The sequence below is a fragment of the Pelecanus crispus genome, chromosome 17, assembly GCF_030463565.1.
Source record: "Pelecanus crispus isolate bPelCri1 chromosome 17, bPelCri1.pri, whole genome shotgun sequence".
Lineage (NCBI taxonomy): Eukaryota > Metazoa > Chordata > Aves > Pelecaniformes > Pelecanidae > Pelecanus > Pelecanus crispus.
The window spans coordinates 1,548,655-1,566,477 of NC_134659.1; the positions used below are offsets into that span (position 1 = coordinate 1,548,655).

The following is a 17,823-nucleotide window of genomic DNA, read 5'->3' on the forward strand; positions in this document are numbered from 1 at the left end:
TATCGGGCTCTGATGTGCGGAGGTTGAGAGCTCGTTCACGGACCTGCTTGTGGCACTCGGTGACTGAGTTTCCCCGAGCTGCTTTGGGGTAGAGAAATCCAGACTTAGGGAAGTACAGCAATGCTATTATTTTAAGGCTTCTTGCAGATTGGAAAGGAAAAAAAGTGTGTACTGGCAGCTGAGGAGAGGTCACGAATGGCAGAAATTCATTAAGGTCTTTGGAGAAGTGAAAGCTGCATTAATGCAAATCATGCCAGGAGGTCGGTTAAACCAGCTGGGCGCTGATAAGGGCTCTGTGCCTATGCATGTGGAAAAGGAACACAAGTAAAAGCAGAGATCTCATAAAGTAACGTAGGATTTATTTTTACAAAGACCAGTCTGGAAGGGATACACAATAAAAAATTTCCCAGTTCAAAGACCCTCTTGTGGCTTTGGGTGGTTTGTGCTGCTTGGCCCAAATCCTCATTCTGGGCTGTGACTCGGCTCGCTTCCCGCAGCGCTCGGCACCGCTGCCTCGGTGGCGTTCAGTGGGGGAACAGTTTCTGGAGGCTGAGCCGGAAGCCTGCTGGGGAGCAGGACGCTGGCAGCAGATTCTGCTGCCAGGAGCTTCTCTGAAGCGCCTCTTGGTTGGAAAAAGCCATTGCAAGAGTTCATTACTAAAAAGGACATTTTCATGGTGCATCCCATCTCGGGTTGCCAGGGTGCATCAGCATGGGGCTGCCCCAGTGGCGTGGAAAAGGGCACCCGAGTAGCAGGATTAACACCCAAATCCCTTGTGCCTGGCCCCAGGTGTCCCGGTGCGCTTGCCGCCCCAGGGGCTATGTTCTTCTGATGTTTTCCACCTTATAGTTGCTCCTGATGAGAGAGTCGAGGAAGTCGGGGGCTATGCCCCGGAGGAGGAGCAGGCTGCCCACCGCCTGGGATGGGTAGTGCAGCTCCCGCCGGCGCAGCGCCCCGCTCTTGATGATCTCCAGTGCGCACTCCTCCTTCGGTGCCGGCGTGTCCCGGATGGCGTGCGAGACCGCTCGCACGGCGTTCTCTGGAGGGACAGGAGGACAGGGAGGGAAGGAGCAGTGTCGGATGGAGGGGCTGCCACAGGCCCACCAGCTCAGCTGGGGTGTCTGCAGCTTCCTCTAACAAACCAACAAGCTCCGGGAATCTGACCTACTTAACGAGGCTTAGAATAGTTAAATAGCAATTATAGCTATGTCCTTCCCATTCCTTTCCACCTCTCGAGTGACCGTAGGACAGAATTCCCACCTCCCCTAGGTTTACTGCAAGGCTAGCAGAGTCAAAGGTCTCGGGCCACACTTTTATAGAGTTGGGGTCCCGTTTCCACAATTGCACAGCCACTGCAGGCTGAGGGTCCAGCAGCGGCAGCGAAGCCGTGTGCTGAGCGGCCAGAGGGCGGGTGGTGGGCTCGGCTTGGCTCTGTCTGCAAGGGCACCAAGTTGCAGGGCCCCAGGGATGCTGAGCTTACCTGTGTCGATGTAGCCCAGGATGCAGAGTGTGATGGAGACGTTGACCTTGTCTATGATGAATTCATGTCGCAAGGAGCTGAAAAATCCGTCTAAGGCGAACTTAGTTGCAGAATAGGGAGCTGTAAACGGGGCACCAGCTTTACCTGGAGCAGAGACATGAGGTCAGGGTTCGTGTACTGCGCAGACACCAGGCTGCACGGCTCTCCCTTCCTCTTGCCCTTCAAGTTGCTGCAATATTGTGATTTAGGATGACTGAGTAATGTCATGGATGGTCGAGAGAAATAAACAAATGCAGGAATGTTTCAAATGAAACATACAGCATACAATGGCATGAAGTACCTTCAGTTGTGGGTGATACTGTTCTTGTGTTCCTGCATATGTGCCCTTGTATCCCAAATGCACGTATAATATGTGGCCATGCACATAAAATAACCAGCAGTGGTACACCATTGGCTGCGGTGCATGAAGGTGACTGGTGGGTGCAAAGAGATGAGCAGGACAGGGTACAGAATATAAATCCCCCACAGGAATGAACTGTGCAGCCAGGGTACAAATCATATGCCCATCCTGACTCCCAGCGGGGTGGCTCTCTGCCCTACGGTCCTTATTCTGCCTTTTGAAGAAGAGCTGCAGCAGGGATCCCTGGCAGGCAGAGGAAGGGATGTGGGCAGGGAGAGCCTGGTCCCTTGTGCGCTCACCTGCCATGGATGAAACGACGACGACGCTGCCCTCGCTCTCCTTCAGCATGGGCAGGGCAGACATGGTCATCGCCACGTAGCTGAGGAAGTTGATCTCCAGGAGCTTTCGTACGTGCCCAACATCCCCGTTGAAGTAGTTGAAGTAGGTGTGACCAATGTGATTTAGGATGAGCATGTCAAGGCCTCCTGGAAGCAGAGTATGTTTGCTATTAGCAACCGGCATCTGAAACCAAAGCAGCTTCTCGGTGGCTGGAATGGCCCCAGAATGTAGCGTGGGGTGTGTTGGGGAGCGAGGAGGGGCAGCTCCCCACCACCTACCCCAGGTGTTCTCAGCCTCCTTCACCACCACCTCGGGGAACGTGGTGTCCTCCATAGAGCCGCTCACGTAGCGGGCGGATGCGGCACCCAGCTTGAGGCACTGCTGCACAACCTGCGGCAACAGCGAGAGCGGTGTTGGTGATGGACAGCCCCCCCCCCCGCCCGCCCGCCATCTCATGAAGGCTGTTGCTGTTTTGGGGTGGATGGGCACTGCATCTCCCTGTCCTGCTGGGAACCCTTCATGGGAGGAGACGTGTTGCTCAGAGAAATGTTTCTGGCTGCAGAGTTAAACAATGGCACATCTGAGCCAAATGTATAGTATTTATAAATAGGGATATTGCTTAATTTTGATTCTGTCGTATACAGGATGTAAAAAGAGTTCAGACTTTGAGAAAGGGCAAGGGTTGATCAGACCAGGACTTGGGCAGAGTAGCGTTGTCCTTGGTGGTGATCAGAATTCACAGCTGAAAACTGCCGAGAAAGACATGCCGCGCTGTCAGCACTGAAAATGCAATTTGTTGCGGTGCGGGGGGTGTTAGAACAGGCTCGTGCTGGGGGAACGCTGGGGTGGATCTGCAGGGTATCTGGCATCCCCGCGTGCCTGGGCCGGGGTGAATATCTACATTCTGCCTGCTTGTGGGGTTCTGGGTTGCAAATGTGTTTCGCTTGCCCACCATGCTCTGCTTGCCATTTACTTTCTGCAGCTTGGCCTCGGTCCGCGCCGTCAGCAGTAGGTGGGCCTCCATGCGTGCCAGGTGATATGCCATCTGCTCCCCGATGCCGCTGCTGGCTCCCGTCACGATCACCCGTTTCCCCCGGAGCATCTCTGGGGAGGAGGGCGCGGGGCTCAGAGCCGGCGCAGCCCGCACCGACCCCCCGCACGCAGGCACCACGGCTCCTCTCTGCCCCCTCCGCCCCTCGCCTCTGGGCGCAGGGAGCTGCAGGCAGCCGCGTTGCCCCGCCGCAGCACGCGCTGCTCGTGCAGGCCCTGACTGGAGCCTGGCCTTTAATCCCAGTTTGGGGAGTGCGTGTGAGGCTTGAGCTCTGCATCCAGCCTGGTCTGGCAGCGGCTTTTAGAAATGGCGAGAGTTGACTAATAAAATGGTTAAATGCTTTAAGTGGATAACTGCATGTTTCCCCAGTAAATCATTTGCCAAGATCAGACATTTACCATGCGTTCTGGCAGACCCCAGCATAATCCCACGAGCTTTCCTGTGCGGCGCAGGGTGCTCTGAGCCCTCGCACTGGGTGCTGCTTCTGCTCCCCCCTGACTCTCAGCCCTCCCACGCTGTGGCTCTTCCAGCTGTGCTTGGGAAGGCCCTTTGAATGGCCCGTGCTCTTCTACGTGGGCACATGCTGCTACTCTGGCAGCAGCCTCCCTGATTGTGGCTTTAAAGCATGTTTTTCCAATGACTTACCTTCACAGAAATTCTCGGGTGCTGAATAAAAATAAAAGGCCAGCGCCAGTCCCAGCAAGGGGATAAAAATCTTCAGAAGCAGACCCATCTCTCTGCAAAAATACAGGCGGGAGCGAGACAAACTCCGCGGCTCTGAGCGTGGGACGGCGGATGCGTCAGTCGGTTGCAAACGGGGCGGGGAGTGCTGGTAGTTTTGAACTGATTCTCGTCTTGCACAAGTTTGCTGGTATCTGTTGGACCTTTTCTTTGTGCTTCCTGTGATTTAGTAAACATTAACTTGGAGAGTGTCGCTTTGGACTTTAGGTTGTCCCTTTGCACCCTTGTCCTGGCAGGAGTTTCAGGCATGGTTTTGAGAGCCTTGCAGGGAAGGCCCTGAAACGCTTCTAGCCCCGCCGAGCGGTGGGTGTGGTGTTTGGTGGCTGCCTTTGGGGCTGGGACACTTGTGTCCCCTCAGTGCAGACCTCCGCAGGACAGACATCCTTCTCTCTCTTCCACTCCACGTCTGAAACCAGGGCCGCCCTTCCCTTCCTCGCTGGCTGCTGCAGGGATTTATTGTCTGGCAGCGATCACTGTGGCACAGGTTCATAGGAATATCTAGAGAGAGCAGGGCTGGCAAAGCTTGTGTTTTTATCAGTGCTTCTGGCTTATCCTACGTGGCAGCACCATTGGTGTAATACTGACAGTTTGTTGGGTGGCTCTGATACCTAAAAAAAACTGCACTCTTGTCTTGAGGAATCCACTTGATGCAAAAGGCAGTAGAAAAGCCAAGTGGGTGAATACTAAAGATCTCCAGCTTTCATAAGCATTGCATACCGTGCCGCTCAGCATCTGCCTGGGCACGTGGCAAACGGGTTTGCAAATAATTTTCTGAAAGAGAAAGCTTAAAGGGCAAAACCCACTCTGTGTGTCCTGGTTTGCGTAGGTGATCTCGGGATAAGGGGAACGGAAATGCCAGCTCCCGATTTCCTTTAGAAAGTGAGGGGCAAACTGATCCTGGGGAGCGCTTCAGTGGGAAGGCTTTGGGGAGGCTTCGCGTTGCTCTGTCTCGGGGCAGGTAAGAGCTGGTGCTCCAATGGCCGGAACCACGCTAGACGTAAACGCATCAACTTGGGCGCTGCTGCCAGGGTCAGGGGAGCCCGCGGAGCTGGCTGCGGGCTCGTGCTTTGGTTTTGCATTCAGCGCGCGTTCCTCCCGGCGCCCGAGCTCTTGGCTTAGGGTGGCGATGCAGCAATTCTGTGCATCTAGAAGGCGTTTTTCTGGCTAGTGTTTGTGTAAGAAACTAACAAGTCTGGGAAGTTCAACTTGCATTTAATTTGGTCATTGAAGTAACAAAAAAAACACCAGGCTGAAAAGGCAGTTATTGCTAAAACGAAATAGTGAAGGATTATTGCGAGGGCTCAGCTTTCCCGGGAAAGGCAAGTCAGCGGAGCCGTGCCCGTTCACAGCATCGCTCCGCAATGGAGAAGGAGGAGATAAGACCCCCCACAGACCACTCGAAACTGTTAGGTTAGGCAACTTTATTTAATAGGGAGTTTGTCGCTACTCTTGCCTAGCTGAAGGGGATGGGCCTGAGCGCAGCTGCAGGGAATCCCGCTCGGGGGGCCTCGTCCCGCACCCTGCGGCCGGCCCGCCTGGCCCCGTCGGAGGCGAAGGGCCGAAGGAACGATGCAATAATTCGTCTCCCGAAGCACAGGCGGGGGATTCCTACCGGGGGAGGCCCGGGCCGGCGGCAGGGCCCGGCTCCGCCGGCAGAGCAGGGTGTTGGGCCGGTGCAGCCCCCGGGCCGGTGGGGTGGCGGAGGGGCGCGGGGCTGCGGCCGCTCTCCAGGCCATCCAGCCGGTAGCAGCTGCGGACCACGAAGTCCAGGAGCTCGGCGGCCCAGTCCCGCAGGAGCAGCGGGAGCCTGGTGAAGCCGTAGCGGTAGTAGAGCTCCCGCCGGCGCAGCGCGGCGGCCCGCAGGATCTCCAGTGCGCACTCCTCCCGCGGCGCCGGCGACACCCGCAGCAGGTCGGCGGCCGCTCGCACCGCGCTCTCTGCCCGGGAGCAGAAGGGGCTCAGGGGCCGCTCCCCCCCGGCGGGGCCGAGGAAGGGCCGGAGCCCCCGCCAAGCCGGGAGAGCGGGACGCGCGGGGGGCGGCTGGCGAGGCTGAACCCCCCCCGCCGCCCCACGGTGCAGGCCGCGCCCCGCCGCCCTAACGCCTTGCGTGCCTCGACGAATGGGAGCGATGGCAGGGGGGCGGCTGGCGCGTCCAGCTCCGCGCATCGAAAGCCGGGCTGCGCCCGCGTGCGGTAGCTTGTTTATTAATTTATAAATTTAGTTGTGAGACTGGGTTTTGGTGGAAGAGAGGTGGGGGCCCCCAGAGAGCAGAGCGTGGCTGGCACGCGCCGGTGCTGCGGCAGGGCTGGAGGAAAAGGCGCGGCAGCGGGGATGGAAGCGGAGAGTCGGTGGCGGGGGGAGTTGCGGGGCGGGGTAAGCAGCGTGAGGGTGATGCTCGGCTCCTGATCAGACGGATCGAACAGCACCGATCTTACCAGTATCAATGAAGCCGAGGATGCAGAGCGTGATGGAAACGTTAATGCTCTTAATGCTGAATTCCTGCCTCAGGGAGCTGAAAAATCCATCCAAGGCAAACTTAGTTGCAGAGTAGGGTGCCGTAAAGGGAAACCCGACTTTACCTGGACACAGAGTGAAGTTCTGTTACAGCATGGAAAGCTGCTCTGCCCGAACCTCTGTTTCGCTCTTCAGCAGCCAGGGCATTTTACCCAAAAGGAGTTAACTTTTAGTGCAGTGTCATCCTGGCACCTGAACAGCAGCATTACAAATATTCCCATCAGCTTCCAGCTCTTTTAAGGTCTCAAAGCCAACACCGTGGCTCATGGCTCTGCTCAGGGTGTGAGTAACCTGCAGTGAGTAGGAAACCCTCAGAGGGGAGAGATGGAGCAAAGTTTAAACTCTCCTCTCTGGATGCTGAGCTAAGCTGATCACCAGAAGACTAACCAACATACCAGCTGCGAGTGAGGACATCTGTTAGTAATTTAGTTTCCTGACTTAACACAAGTTTATTAGAACGGAGTCATGTTTTTGTGAATAGAGCCAGTCAATAACTCACTCTAGAAATATTAGCAGGAACTTGACCTACCAAACCAAGATGAACAGCCAGAGATCCAATGCAGTGAGAAATTACTGTATTTCCACTTTTCTCCATAAAACTGGAGGTGTATGAGCTCTGCTGCTCTAACAAGCCTGACACCAGGGTGTGGGGTTTAATTACAGGGCTGGTCAAAAAGCAAGCTGGGGCAACTGGATTGCATCAGAGAACAAATTCCATTGAGAAAATAAAAAAAAAATCTGGATTTGGGGGTTTGGGTGGGGTGGTTTTTTGAGTGCATTAAGCAGTTATGGCTCCTCTAGGATGCCTGGTGTCTCTGCATGCTGCTTGCTTCTGAAAATCAGCCCACAGTGTCTTTTGACCGAATCCCATGTTACCTACCTCGCTCCCAACTCACCTGCCATGGATGAAACCACGACGATGCTGCCCTCGCTCTCCTTCAGCATGGGCAGGGCAGATGTGGTCATCGCCACGTAGCTGAGGAAGTTGATCTCCAGGAGCTTTCGTACGTGCCCAACATCCCCGTTGAAAAAATCAAAGTACGACGTGCCGATGTGATTAAGAATCAGCATGTCTAGGCCTCCTGCAAGCAGAGGAGCAGGCGTTAGTGCTGGGCGGGAGAGGGCTACAACCAGCAGAGCCGAGCCTTTCCTGGGAGCAGAATAAACTTCATCAAAAGGAATCGGGTTTTTGGGTCAGAGCTGTGGCCTGTCATCTCTGGAGTAGGGATATAGTCCGGATGGTGGCTGCCATTAAAAATTTTGCCACTATTTTTAGTTTCCTCCCTCCTCAGTTCAAAACACGAATACCATGGCACAAGGGAGATGACCCTCGAGCTGTCTGCGGGCCTGGGGCAGGAGAGGGAGCGCTCCGCATGGAGCGGAAACATTGCATTTCTGCAGCCGTGACCCATGACCGCAATAGCAAGGCTGCTACGGGCCTGATGGACAGCTTCAGACCACAGTAGCTGGGGGTGATGAAATCTAGGATTATTATACTGGAACAGGATGTTGTGAGGGCACAGAGCTGAAATCAAGAGTGCAGTTCGGTTTGAGCTGGAGCGGTGAAGCTGGGCGGCGGCGCGGGACTGCAAAAGGCGTAATTAGGCAATAATCTCTCCCGTCTCACCCCATCTCCATCTCTCCTACTTTTTTAGCGGGCATGTGGCAAAAAGCAGCATGGCCAAGGAGAGATGCAGCGTTCCGCTGTCGTTTGTGGGCAGCAGGCTGTAAACGTACCCAGCGAGATCTCTGCCTCCCTCACCACGCGCTCGGCGAAGGCCATGTCCTCCATGGTGCCGCTGACGTACCGCGCAGAGGCTGCCCCCAGCTCCAAGCACCGCTCCACCACCTGCCGCAGCAACACGACCATCAGAAACCCCCTCCCTGCCCTGGGCAGCCTGGGCCGGTAGCAAAAGAGGGTGTCTGTGCTCCCTGTGATGGGTCCCTGCCTTGAAACGGCGGTTTGGAGTTTTGGGGAGTCTGTTTGGAGACTTTTAAGCTTCCACGGGAGCCTGAAAAATTATTCCTTTGGTGAATGCCTCAGCCAAGGCAGTCTGGCTCTTTATCGGTGCAGCCTGTGCTGGAATTGCACGCGTATAGGGTGAGCAGGGAGCTTGTATATCACTGCAGTGGAATGAGGGTGTGTGTGCGCTGAGGGAGCCTGTGTGTATGGGGCTATGTACATAACTAAGCAAGCTCAAACATCATATGTGCTGTGCAGAGTGCATGTATCTGCAGGAGACGGATTTCTGTGCATGCAGGAGCCCCAGACAGCGCAGGTATGTGGACCTGTGAGTGTAACTGTGCCTATCTGTGCCGTAGCGAGTCCATGTGCCTATGTTCACGCATGTACCTGTGATGTGAGATTGGCCTTCATATGTTTGTGTGTGTACCGCCGTGAACATGCATGCGTGAGTGCTCAGCTTGCCATTTACTTTCTGTAGCTTGGCCTCTGTCCGTGCTGTGATCAAAATGTGGGATCCCATCCGCGCCAGGTGATACGCCATCTGCTCTCCAATTCCAGTGCTTGCTCCGGTGACGATCACCCGCTTCCCTTTCAGCATCTCTGGGGACCAAGGCACAGGGATTTAATTTATCTGAACCCTATTTAAAAATAAAATAAAATCCCCTAATGCCCCTGAGAGTTAGTTAATTGGAAGCTAAGTGAGTCCACAAGTGCAGAGCGTCCGGCACCAGGACGTCTCTTCCATCTGCTGGAAAAAGCTGCGCTGAGAAGCAGCTGCAGCTCCTCGCTGAATGCAGTGACACGGAGACAGCGCTCGACTCTTTCAGCACTTTTTTCTGCAAGTCAGGATGCAACTTGTAAACACCCCAACTATTTTGTAATAGAAATTATCCACTAAGTGCACGCTTCAAGACTTAAAAGCCAACATTTAAAAGTCATGTTTATAAATTGTTTTGCTACACACTGGAAAATGGAGTGTTCAGACTCCCCTCTGTCTTGGACCCCCTGCCTCACCTGCTCCCTTAGGAAGTATTTCTGCATATTACTTGCTCGTCTGATTTCAAATCTTTGTTAAAACAACGTTCCAGCATCGGCTACCACACAAAGGCTCAGACGAGGTTTGGTCCAAGCTCTGTACAGTTTCTATGCAAAACACTCAAATGTGGCTTTTAATATTTTTCCTTAAAGACAGATTCACTTTTAATACTTACCCGGTTTGAAATTCTCCCTCGCAGAATAAAACCAGAAGGCCAAAACCAATCCCAAAAAGGGAATGAGAATCTTTTGCAACTGACCCATCCCACTGTGGAGTCAGGAAATAAAGCATGAAAGAAAAGGGAGGGGAAAAAAAACCCCCAAAACCCCAAAAAAACCCTCTGCAGAGCTGCTCCAGAGGGAAGCAGCAATGCCAATCCTTTAAAACCTGTTAGCGCAGGAACTATAGCTTCCAAAGCACTGGAAAATCACGGGTGGATGGATAACCGAAGCAAACCCTTTGATTTGCTTCCCCACTGGAGCTGGCGAACCCCGGCCTAACCGAGGGTGCCGTTTGGGTTCTGCCCGGCTCTTTTCATATTTCCTGTCCTACGTTAAAATGCAGAATTTTGCACAACACCCTGGAAGAGGTGTGTCTTTGCTGAGCAGCATCAAGTTTCACTCTGAGAACATCAGAGGCAGCCCAGTGCAGGTGGTTAAACACCGTCTTTTATTCCCACTGGCACGGTACACGGGTGCGTGCGGAGATGCAACCCGGGTCTGATCGCTGCCGAAAGCCTCGTGGCGGGTCAGGCGCCGGGGGAGCGAGCGGGGGCCGCTGCGCTGCGGAGCGACGTGCAGCAGGACGGGCAGCAAAGGTCCTGGGCTTCCCAGGCATCTCCGCTCGGCACCCCGCGGCCACCGGCGTGCTGGGCAGAGGGGAGCCAGCGGTGTGTGCCACCCCCAGACAGCTCTAGAAATGCTTTGCTGAGGCAGGGGTTATTTTTTTTAATCTCTCCCTACTCCTGTGAGCAGATGAGGGAGCAGGGGCTGAGCTGAACCCATCGCTGGGGGTCCAACTGCCCCAGCTCCGAGGGGCGTTCGGGTACAGGGAGGTTTGCGGCGAAATGCTGAATGTTGTTTTCAGGAGAGAAATAAGGGTCCTTGCTGCTGTGGTTCCTGCTTTGAGTTTTGCAAGAGCTTTATTTTTACTTTTAAGCGAATATAGTCTGAAGAAAGAACACGTAACATCTGCCAGCTCCCTGCGTCTAGGCAGCAGCAAATTCAATGCCATCAATCTCGCGTAATAGGTGTGAATTATGCTCCAGCCTTGGTCTGGCGCGGGGATCTTCATCGCAGCGTGCCGGTGCCTGCTGTGGCACGGGGGCATGCCGCGGGAGCTTTGGCTGCTCCTGGAGCTGCCTCACTAGAGCCTGCGCTTTCTCAGCGGGAAAAGCCATGTTGGCGGGGACGAGAGCCTCACCTGCAGCGCGGGGGCTGCGCCGTGGTCTGATTTACATGGGCTCAGTGCTGTGGTTGGCCCTCTCAGGCCCCTCCACCATAAGCAGCCAGAAAGAATTATTTAAAGAAAATTTTTTTTTCCCCTATTGCAGCTTTCAAATAAAGATTATTTAATTTAGTGAGTTATCTGGTTGGGCAGTGGAGCTCTTTGGCATTCCTTCTGCTTTATAGTTTTGGGGTTTGTGTGGTTTTTGGGGTTTTTTTTCCTTCTTTTCTGCCTTTCTACTTCAGTCTCAACTTTCCCCCTGATAAGAAGCACTCAACCTACGCTTGGTCAGGTAACACCAGTACCTCTGCCTTTTCCTGCCTCCCTTTGCTTTGAACTTGGGTGGTGATTACGGGGCAGCCATTTAATTCATTGGCTTGAAAAAGACGAACTCATTAACCTTACCTTAGCTGCCGCTGTGTTGCTGGCAGGGAGAGAGGCTCTTTTCAGATGTTGTCGTTTATTACTAGCGTTAGCGTGCTGCAGTAAAGCAATAACCGGTAACCTTTGTGCTCCGTCTGCAAGCGTGCAGGGAAGGCACCGTGCTCTTTGCTCCACATCAGTGCGGGGAGACGCGGGGCCAGAGGCAGCCTGGTGGGTACGGAGCCAAACGCTGCGCTCGCCTTGCTGGTGCGTGGTTCGCTGAGAATTGCGGGTTGGTTTGGGGGGCTTCTGTGAAACAAAGTCGCTGTTAATAAAGGACTGAAATACTGAATACTTTGGATATGACTTAAAATTTTTAGAAAAGAAAATGTGCGTATGTGCCATTTGGGGTGTCCTGTGTGGAAGCGAAGTGGGGGGGTTGCTGGCGCGGTCCCCGGGAGGGCTGGGGCTGCGGCGGCGGCAGGAGCTGCCGGATCCGACCGCGCTCAGCTGCCCACGTGGGTTTGCTTTTGGCCATCTGTCGCCCTTCCAGGGCGCTGCTGCTCCTCGCTCCCACTCGCAGCTTTTTCTGGGTTTGTTTTGCTGTATGCAACTTAAGAACTTGTTTTTAACCTTTTCCTGGGGGTGGGGAGCGAGGGAAGGGAGAGGAGGGCAGACAGAGGTGACTGCAGAGAAGCGTTTTCTGCTCTCACGAGGCCGGTCCTGGCCCCGCTGCTGCCAAACCTTCGTACCTTGGCAGAGGGGAGCCTGGTGGCATGCCCCGCCCGGTGAGATGGAGCTCCGGGAGCACGGGGGAGCCGCCTCCTGCTTCCGAAACAGCTTCACCCAAATTTTCCTGGAGGTATCCCCCTGCTGCACATCGCTTCTGTATCGCTCGTCTGTTGGAAGCGGTGTTTTTCAAGGGGTGATGCTCGCCGTCGTGCTAACCGCTCTGCACAGGGGAGGGGCTTCACGTCGTGCTGCCTGCAGCTCCCTGGAAGGCAACAAAGAGGTGAAGGGAACTTGTTCTGACAACGAACTGGCGGAGCAGCGGAGGGGAGCTGCTGGAGAGCCCCGGCCATGCCCACAGCCCGGCACTGACTGGGGGAGAGCATTCCAGGGGCAGGGCTGGGGCTCGGGCAGGTTTGTGCATGCAGCTCAGGGACTCAACAGCACTTGGCAGGAGCTGGGATGCCACTTCTTCCCCGCCCCTTATGTTCTGAGTGATAGCTGGCTTTTGTCCAACCCGTTATAAATTTTTTGTGAAATGCAGAGGATTTCCCTTTCCCCCCCACTTTCCTTTGTCATGTAGACATTAAAACATTATTTCTCATACCCAGCTCTCCCAGCACCCTTTACTGCGAGCACAGATTTAATTCCTTTCTGTACAGATATCACCATTATAAAGGGTTGCCCTCAGTTATATTTACGTTAGGCTGATGTGCATGTCAACGTGATGCTATTAGGCCGTGACAGATGTGTGTGTTTTTCGGCACGGCTGCACGCTGCCTTGCCACGGCTCCTGGACATGGCCTGCGGGCAGGGCTGACGTCCTGCACACGCCATCACTGTCACGGCTGCGCTGCTCCCGAAAAATGCGCTCTCGGGTCCCAAGGGAGGCTTGAGATGATTGTAGGACTGGGTTTGGTTTGACGGGATATTTCTACTCGCTGCCAGTTTAGAGAAAGTACTGTGATGTTTAAGCCATGTCAAGCATTAGATTTATTTTTTTTCCTGCGTGACCAAACTGCTGCCTTGATGTTTGATTGTTGGTACTGTGGCTGCTTTAAGTCTTGGCCACTATCCATGTTCCCAATGCCTTTGGTGTTGGGTGGCAGAGGCCGATATGTTTATCTGGGCCCCTAATTTTAGCCTGGCAGCTCTTGAAACATTCAGAGTCCAAACCGCAAATAGCAAGCGAGGACTCTCTAAAGACATTTGGCTCATGCCCTTGAAGCGATTGGCCTGTGAGGGAGGGCTGCTGGGTTTTAGGTGGCCTTCAGCTCCGTATGATGAAAGCCTGGATGACAGCTCCAAGCTGAGATGAGATCTTTGAAGAGGTGTTGCAGGATGGATCCAGACAAATACTCGCCAGATCTCAGCACAGCTGCAATTTTCCTGAGGATTTAATGTACCAGGAAAACGTCACATTTACAGGTTAAAGTAAACTGGGTTCAGACAAGCCTTAAAAGAATAACAGAAATCAACCTCATGTGACGCTTGCCAATCTAACTCACAACTTGGGCAACGTGTGGCTCTCCTCAAGAGCTTATCCCTCAGGACTTTGTTTAACTCAGCCTTAAATGCTCCATACGCTTCCATTCTGTAGCTTGCCTGAGGTGTCCTTACTAGTACTGACTGTACATCATTCCATCTGGTTGCGCTCTGGTGTATCCCAGTACTTATAATTAAAACTTCTCTTTGCAATTCACACGCGGGCTTTCGGAATGACTCCGCCGCGCTCCGTTGCCGGTGCGTGTGGATGCCGTTTGCTGGTTGCATGGGGCTGTGTTTGTGGCAGTTGTGTCGGCCAGGGCTTTCTGCAGTTTGGTGTCAAAATACAGATGTGATAGGGCTGGGAAAGAGGCTGGTTTGGAGAGTCGTGCCATGGTTTAAAGATAGAGAAGTGCACTGAAGCCTTTTAATCTACTGCATCTGGCAAGTCTGTCATTCATCATAGTTAAAGTGATGTTAAATGGATTACTAAGCCTCCATGCACACTGACTTTATCATTGTGTGGTTTAAATAAGACTTTATAGAGTCATTGTGGTAAAATCAGCCATTAATATGTGTCTAACGCGCCACTCTGCGGAGAGCTGGTCCTGTCCAATATCAATGCAATCCGCTGTGGAAATGGCAAGGCACAGGTTTGACCTCTCAGGCTGACCTTTCGGGGTAGTATGCAGGAGGTAATGACCTCTGAGCTTGCAGTGCGTCAGGAGGCAGGAGATTGTCTTCTGCAGGACATGATTTTACCGAGTTGGCTCCAGAGCTGCCGGTGCAGCGCGTGGTTTAGCTGTCTAATCCCATTAGCTGTCTTAGGAGGAACTATTTTGATTGTTCCACAAACCTCTTTGCTTTAAGCTCATAAACCCTGTGACTGGATAACTGCGGAGAGGAGGTGTGGGCAGCAGGGTGCCGGCACGATGCCAGACGGCCACGTACGTGGTGTGAAGACAACCCGAGGTCCAAGCCCAGCGGTGGTGGAGGTCATCCTGGACGGGCTTGCCTGGAGCTCCCTCGTCACCCCTGGACTTGCAAGCTGGGCTGCTTGAGACCAGCTCTATCTCCTAATTTTTAAAATTTTCCCTTTTCCATAGGGCTGGGTGAGACACCTACAACTTGTAGAGAAGGGCTCATCTTGGGAACCGATGCGTGATTGACAGAGTTTGCAGCTGCCTTGGGCAAAGACGTGATTTTCATCTCGGTTTAATCTATTTATCAACTGTTTAGCTCTGCCGCAGCAGCGATGCTTCTGAGTTACAGTAATGGGCGAGAGCTCAGACCTGGCAATGTTTTCACGCCTGACACAGCTACGGTCATTGAGGCCCCTGGTTTATCCGTGCACCAAGCGTGCCACAGGGAATTCCAGGTCAGCCTTCCCTGTCCTTGAGGCCGTGCTGCAAATGTGTAACCTGCTTAAAGCTGGAATTGGGGGGACGACAGCGGCGGACGCTCGTCAGCTGATGGCTTTCTTCAGGCCTGAATTCTCTTTTCATGTTTGCCCATGGAATTTCCATTGGTGTCAATGAGGTGTTGGGTTGTTCAGCCTTGCCAGAGACCGAAAGGCTTGGTTATGGACTAAATGAAGTATTTCTCAAAGGCCGTTTTTAATTTAATTGGACTCTGCTCTTTTCCCCGTGAGGAAAAGGTACTTTATACTTGATTCAAAGCTTGAACAGAGTTTTTGTGCAGACTTGGTAGGATTTCTCCTCCACAATATGCTGCTGGTTTTTTTGACAGAAATAATTGTCAACAAAATTAATTGCATGGTTATGTATTATAAAAGCGTAAGGGTGAACTTCAGCTGCATTCTTGTATTTTCGGATTCTGATCTTAACTTGTGCAGGTCTGGGAGGAGCTAAACATTTGGCACTGGTGTCAGGCAGTGCTTTTTCATTTTCCATGATCTCGTGCTGTTTGTGTCAATTGTTTTGCTTTTAGCTAGATAGTGGCGTATTGCTGGTACATCTCCCGGTTTCTGTGCAAGCTGTGTAGCCTGCTCCTACTGCTGGCCGCGTCTTTGCCATTGAGCAGATAAAGAGGGATTTTCTGCACCAGTCGTGACTGGCAGGGACAATTTCCCTCCCCTCCCTTCTGTAGTGTGGTCAGGATCTTTCAGCTGTGGCTGTCTGGAGGGTTTATTTGACTAATATGACATAGTCCTGAATGCAACAGATTCTTGGTAAGCCCAGGAAAGATTTTTAAATAGGTGAAAGTCCCACTGAGTCTGTCTGCCCTGCGTACAGCCCTGAAGCTTGGATCCCCGTTTCCACACCCTCCAGGCTGGCTGTGCCATCGTGTCTCTCCATGCTTCAGACTTTCCATCTCTAACACCCTGGTAATACTGGAAGCTAGTATTATTCTGCACAATTAGGCGTGTGTGGTGGGTTTGTGAAGGATCCCAGGAAAGGTAGATTTCTTTTAAAGTGTTTTTAACTGTGCAGCAGCCGTAGCCTGTTGGGGGATTGCTGGGGGACAGACAGGGTTTTTTCTACACAGTTCTGGACACACATGGCTGTGGCAGACACACGAGTCTGTGCCATTAAACCCAGATAACCCCATGAAGTGCAACTCCACCTCCAGCTCGGGGCATGTCTGTCATCCATGTGAGATGTGTGCTGCCTCCTCCCCCCGCCCCAGTGGCCCATTTTGGAAGGGAGCAGCTGCTGGAGGTATGGAAATGCCAGCCCCCTCGGTCCCAGAGCAGCCTCACCGAGAGAGGCTTTATTGGAGGGTGCAGCCCCCACCCGTTCCCTGGGTCCCCCAGCTACCCCCCGAGAGAAGCCAGAGGTGCAAGTGAAACCCATTTGCAAATCTGGAAGAGAAGGGTTTGAAACGAATGCAGTTAGAGAGCGCTGGTACCATATAAAATATTTATTGATTTTGCAAAATGTTGTAAAATGCATCTGTAATAAAAATAAGAAACCATGCTGTGCATCTTGCACATTTTTATACCAACAAAAGGTATTTTTCCCCACTGCTGCATGGCAGCAAATATAACCGTTCGCTTCTTTCAAGTCTTGCACTTGCGGTCTCCTCCTTCAGCCAACCCTTCTCCCTTCTTGCTGGAACCACCACCAGGTACAAGAGGACAGCAGAGTCTCTTGCGCTTGGCTCTCGGCAGGCGCCGCTCAGGAGGCGTGCTGTCTGGTCACCAGGGCCCGCTGCATCACCGCCGGCTTCTTGCTCTTTTCCAAGATCAAATCCTCCTGTTTCTGAGGAAGCATTTGCTCTTGCGTCGGGGCAGGCTGCTTCTCCTCCTCTAGCCTCCTTTCGGAGGTGAAAGGGCTGCACACTGTCTCCACCAGACCGATGACCACGCCAAAGAAAGCCAGCACGCTGCCCAGCATGTACAGCTTGACCATCTTCCTGTTGGGCTTCTGGCTGAGCATTTCTCTGGCAAAGGGGATCAGCTCATGCATGGTTTCCATTTTTTTTCCCTTGCAGCAGCAGATTTGGCAGGTGTCAGTTCTGCGAGAGGAGAGAAAGGGACATGAGTTAAATCCAGCTGCTTTCTGCTGCGGTGCTCAGAGCCCTCCAGGCAGCCCAAGCTCTCCGCAGACACCCCAGCCCCGCTTTAAGCGGGGATTTTTGCCAGGGGCTCGCTTCAGGAAAGCGCATCCCGCCCATCGCCACGGTGTCGGGCCGGCTGTCGGGGGGTGTGTGTGGGGGGGCTGCCCGGCAGAGCAGACCCGGGCTGCGGCAAGGCCGGGGGTCCAGCCGGGCCCCCCACCACCACAGCGTGCCAAAAGCATTTTGCACGGCATCCCCTTGCGCCCACCACGCCCCATCCCATTGCACCCCTTGCGCCCCATCCCCTTGCGCCCCATCCCCTTGCGCCCACCGCACCCCATCCCATTGCACCCCATCCCACCGCACCCCCTTACCCAGAAGCGGCGGCTGCTGCGGGGCCGGGGGGGGCGGCGAGCGCTGCCGGCTGGACTCGGCTCGGCCCGGCTGGGCTGGGCTCACCTGGGCTGGGCTGGGCTGGGCTCGGCTCGGCTCGGCTCGGCTCGGCTCGGCTCGGCTGCTGCCGCCGCCGCCGCTGCCCTTATATCGCCGGCGGGGCGGGGCGCGTGCCCGCACGGGCCGCCCCCCGCGCCTTGGCAGCCCTTGCCCTTAATCCGGCCAGGCTGGAAAAAAAAAAAATCCCACCCACCCCCCCACTTTTTTTTTTTTTTTTTTCCTTTTACAACACTCGTTAGTGCTTCCCCTCCCCCTGCCACCCCCCCCCACGGGCCCCCGGGCCGATTTCCCCGCCCCG

The 17,823-nt window shown here is 54.0% G+C and overlaps 3 protein-coding genes across 3 annotated transcripts; all 3 read right to left on the reverse strand.

Moving 5' to 3' along the window:
* Window positions 1-818: 818 nt before the first annotated feature.
* LOC104036604 (11-beta-hydroxysteroid dehydrogenase 1) lies at window positions 819-4,003 on the reverse strand. The gene is made up of 6 exons (XM_075722386.1): window positions 3,916-4,003; window positions 3,193-3,323; window positions 2,498-2,609; window positions 2,180-2,365; window positions 1,481-1,624; window positions 819-1,039 (listed from the first exon to the last, which is right to left on the reverse strand). The coding sequence occupies exons 1-6, from the start codon at window positions 4,001-4,003 to the stop codon at window positions 819-821; spliced, it is 882 nt and encodes a 293-aa protein (XP_075578501.1).
* Window positions 4,004-5,619: 1,616 nt separating this feature from the next.
* On the reverse strand, window positions 5,620-9,850 carry LOC104024449 (11-beta-hydroxysteroid dehydrogenase 1). The gene is made up of 6 exons (XM_075722541.1): window positions 9,703-9,850; window positions 8,961-9,091; window positions 8,263-8,374; window positions 7,422-7,607; window positions 6,447-6,590; window positions 5,620-5,948 (listed from the first exon to the last, which is right to left on the reverse strand). Exons 1-6 carry the CDS (start codon window positions 9,788-9,790, stop codon window positions 5,620-5,622), a joined length of 990 nt encoding a protein of 329 aa, XP_075578656.1. The 5' UTR covers window positions 9,791-9,850.
* Window positions 9,851-16,503: 6,653 nt separating this feature from the next.
* On the reverse strand, window positions 16,504-16,990 carry G0S2 (G0/G1 switch 2). The gene has a single exon (XM_009478241.2). It carries the CDS (start codon window positions 16,988-16,990, stop codon window positions 16,691-16,693), a length of 300 nt encoding a protein of 99 aa, XP_009476516.1. The 3' UTR covers window positions 16,504-16,690.
* Between the last annotated feature and the right edge of the window lie 833 nt (window positions 16,991-17,823).

Bases quoted from the DNA above. Each gene is read 5' to 3' on its own strand.
- G0S2 (XM_009478241.2), bottom strand. From the start codon at position 16,990: ATGGAAACCATGCATGAGCTGATCCCCTTTGCCAGAGAAATGCTCAGC.
- LOC104036604 (XM_075722386.1), bottom strand. From the start codon at position 4,003: ATGGGTCTGCTTCTGAAGATTTTTATCCCCTTGCTGGGACTGGCGCTG. The intron at 3,324-3,915 runs GTAAGTCATTGG...CCTCCTCCCCAG, and splicing joins ACCCGAGAATTTCTGTGAAG to AGATGCTCCGGGGGAAACGG. The intron at 1,625-2,179 runs GTGAGCGCACAA...TCTCTGCTCCAG, and splicing joins CGTCGTTTCATCCATGGCAG to GTAAAGCTGGTGCCCCGTTT.
- LOC104024449 (XM_075722541.1), bottom strand. From the start codon at position 9,790: ATGGGTCAGTTGCAAAAGATTCTCATTCCCTTTTTGGGATTGGTTTTG. The intron at 7,608-8,262 runs GTACGTTTACAG...CTCTGCTTGCAG, and splicing joins GGAGGCAGAGATCTCGCTGG to GAGGCCTAGACATGCTGATT. The intron at 6,591-7,421 runs GTGAGTTGGGAG...CTCTGTGTCCAG, and splicing joins CGTGGTTTCATCCATGGCAG to GTAAAGTCGGGTTTCCCTTT.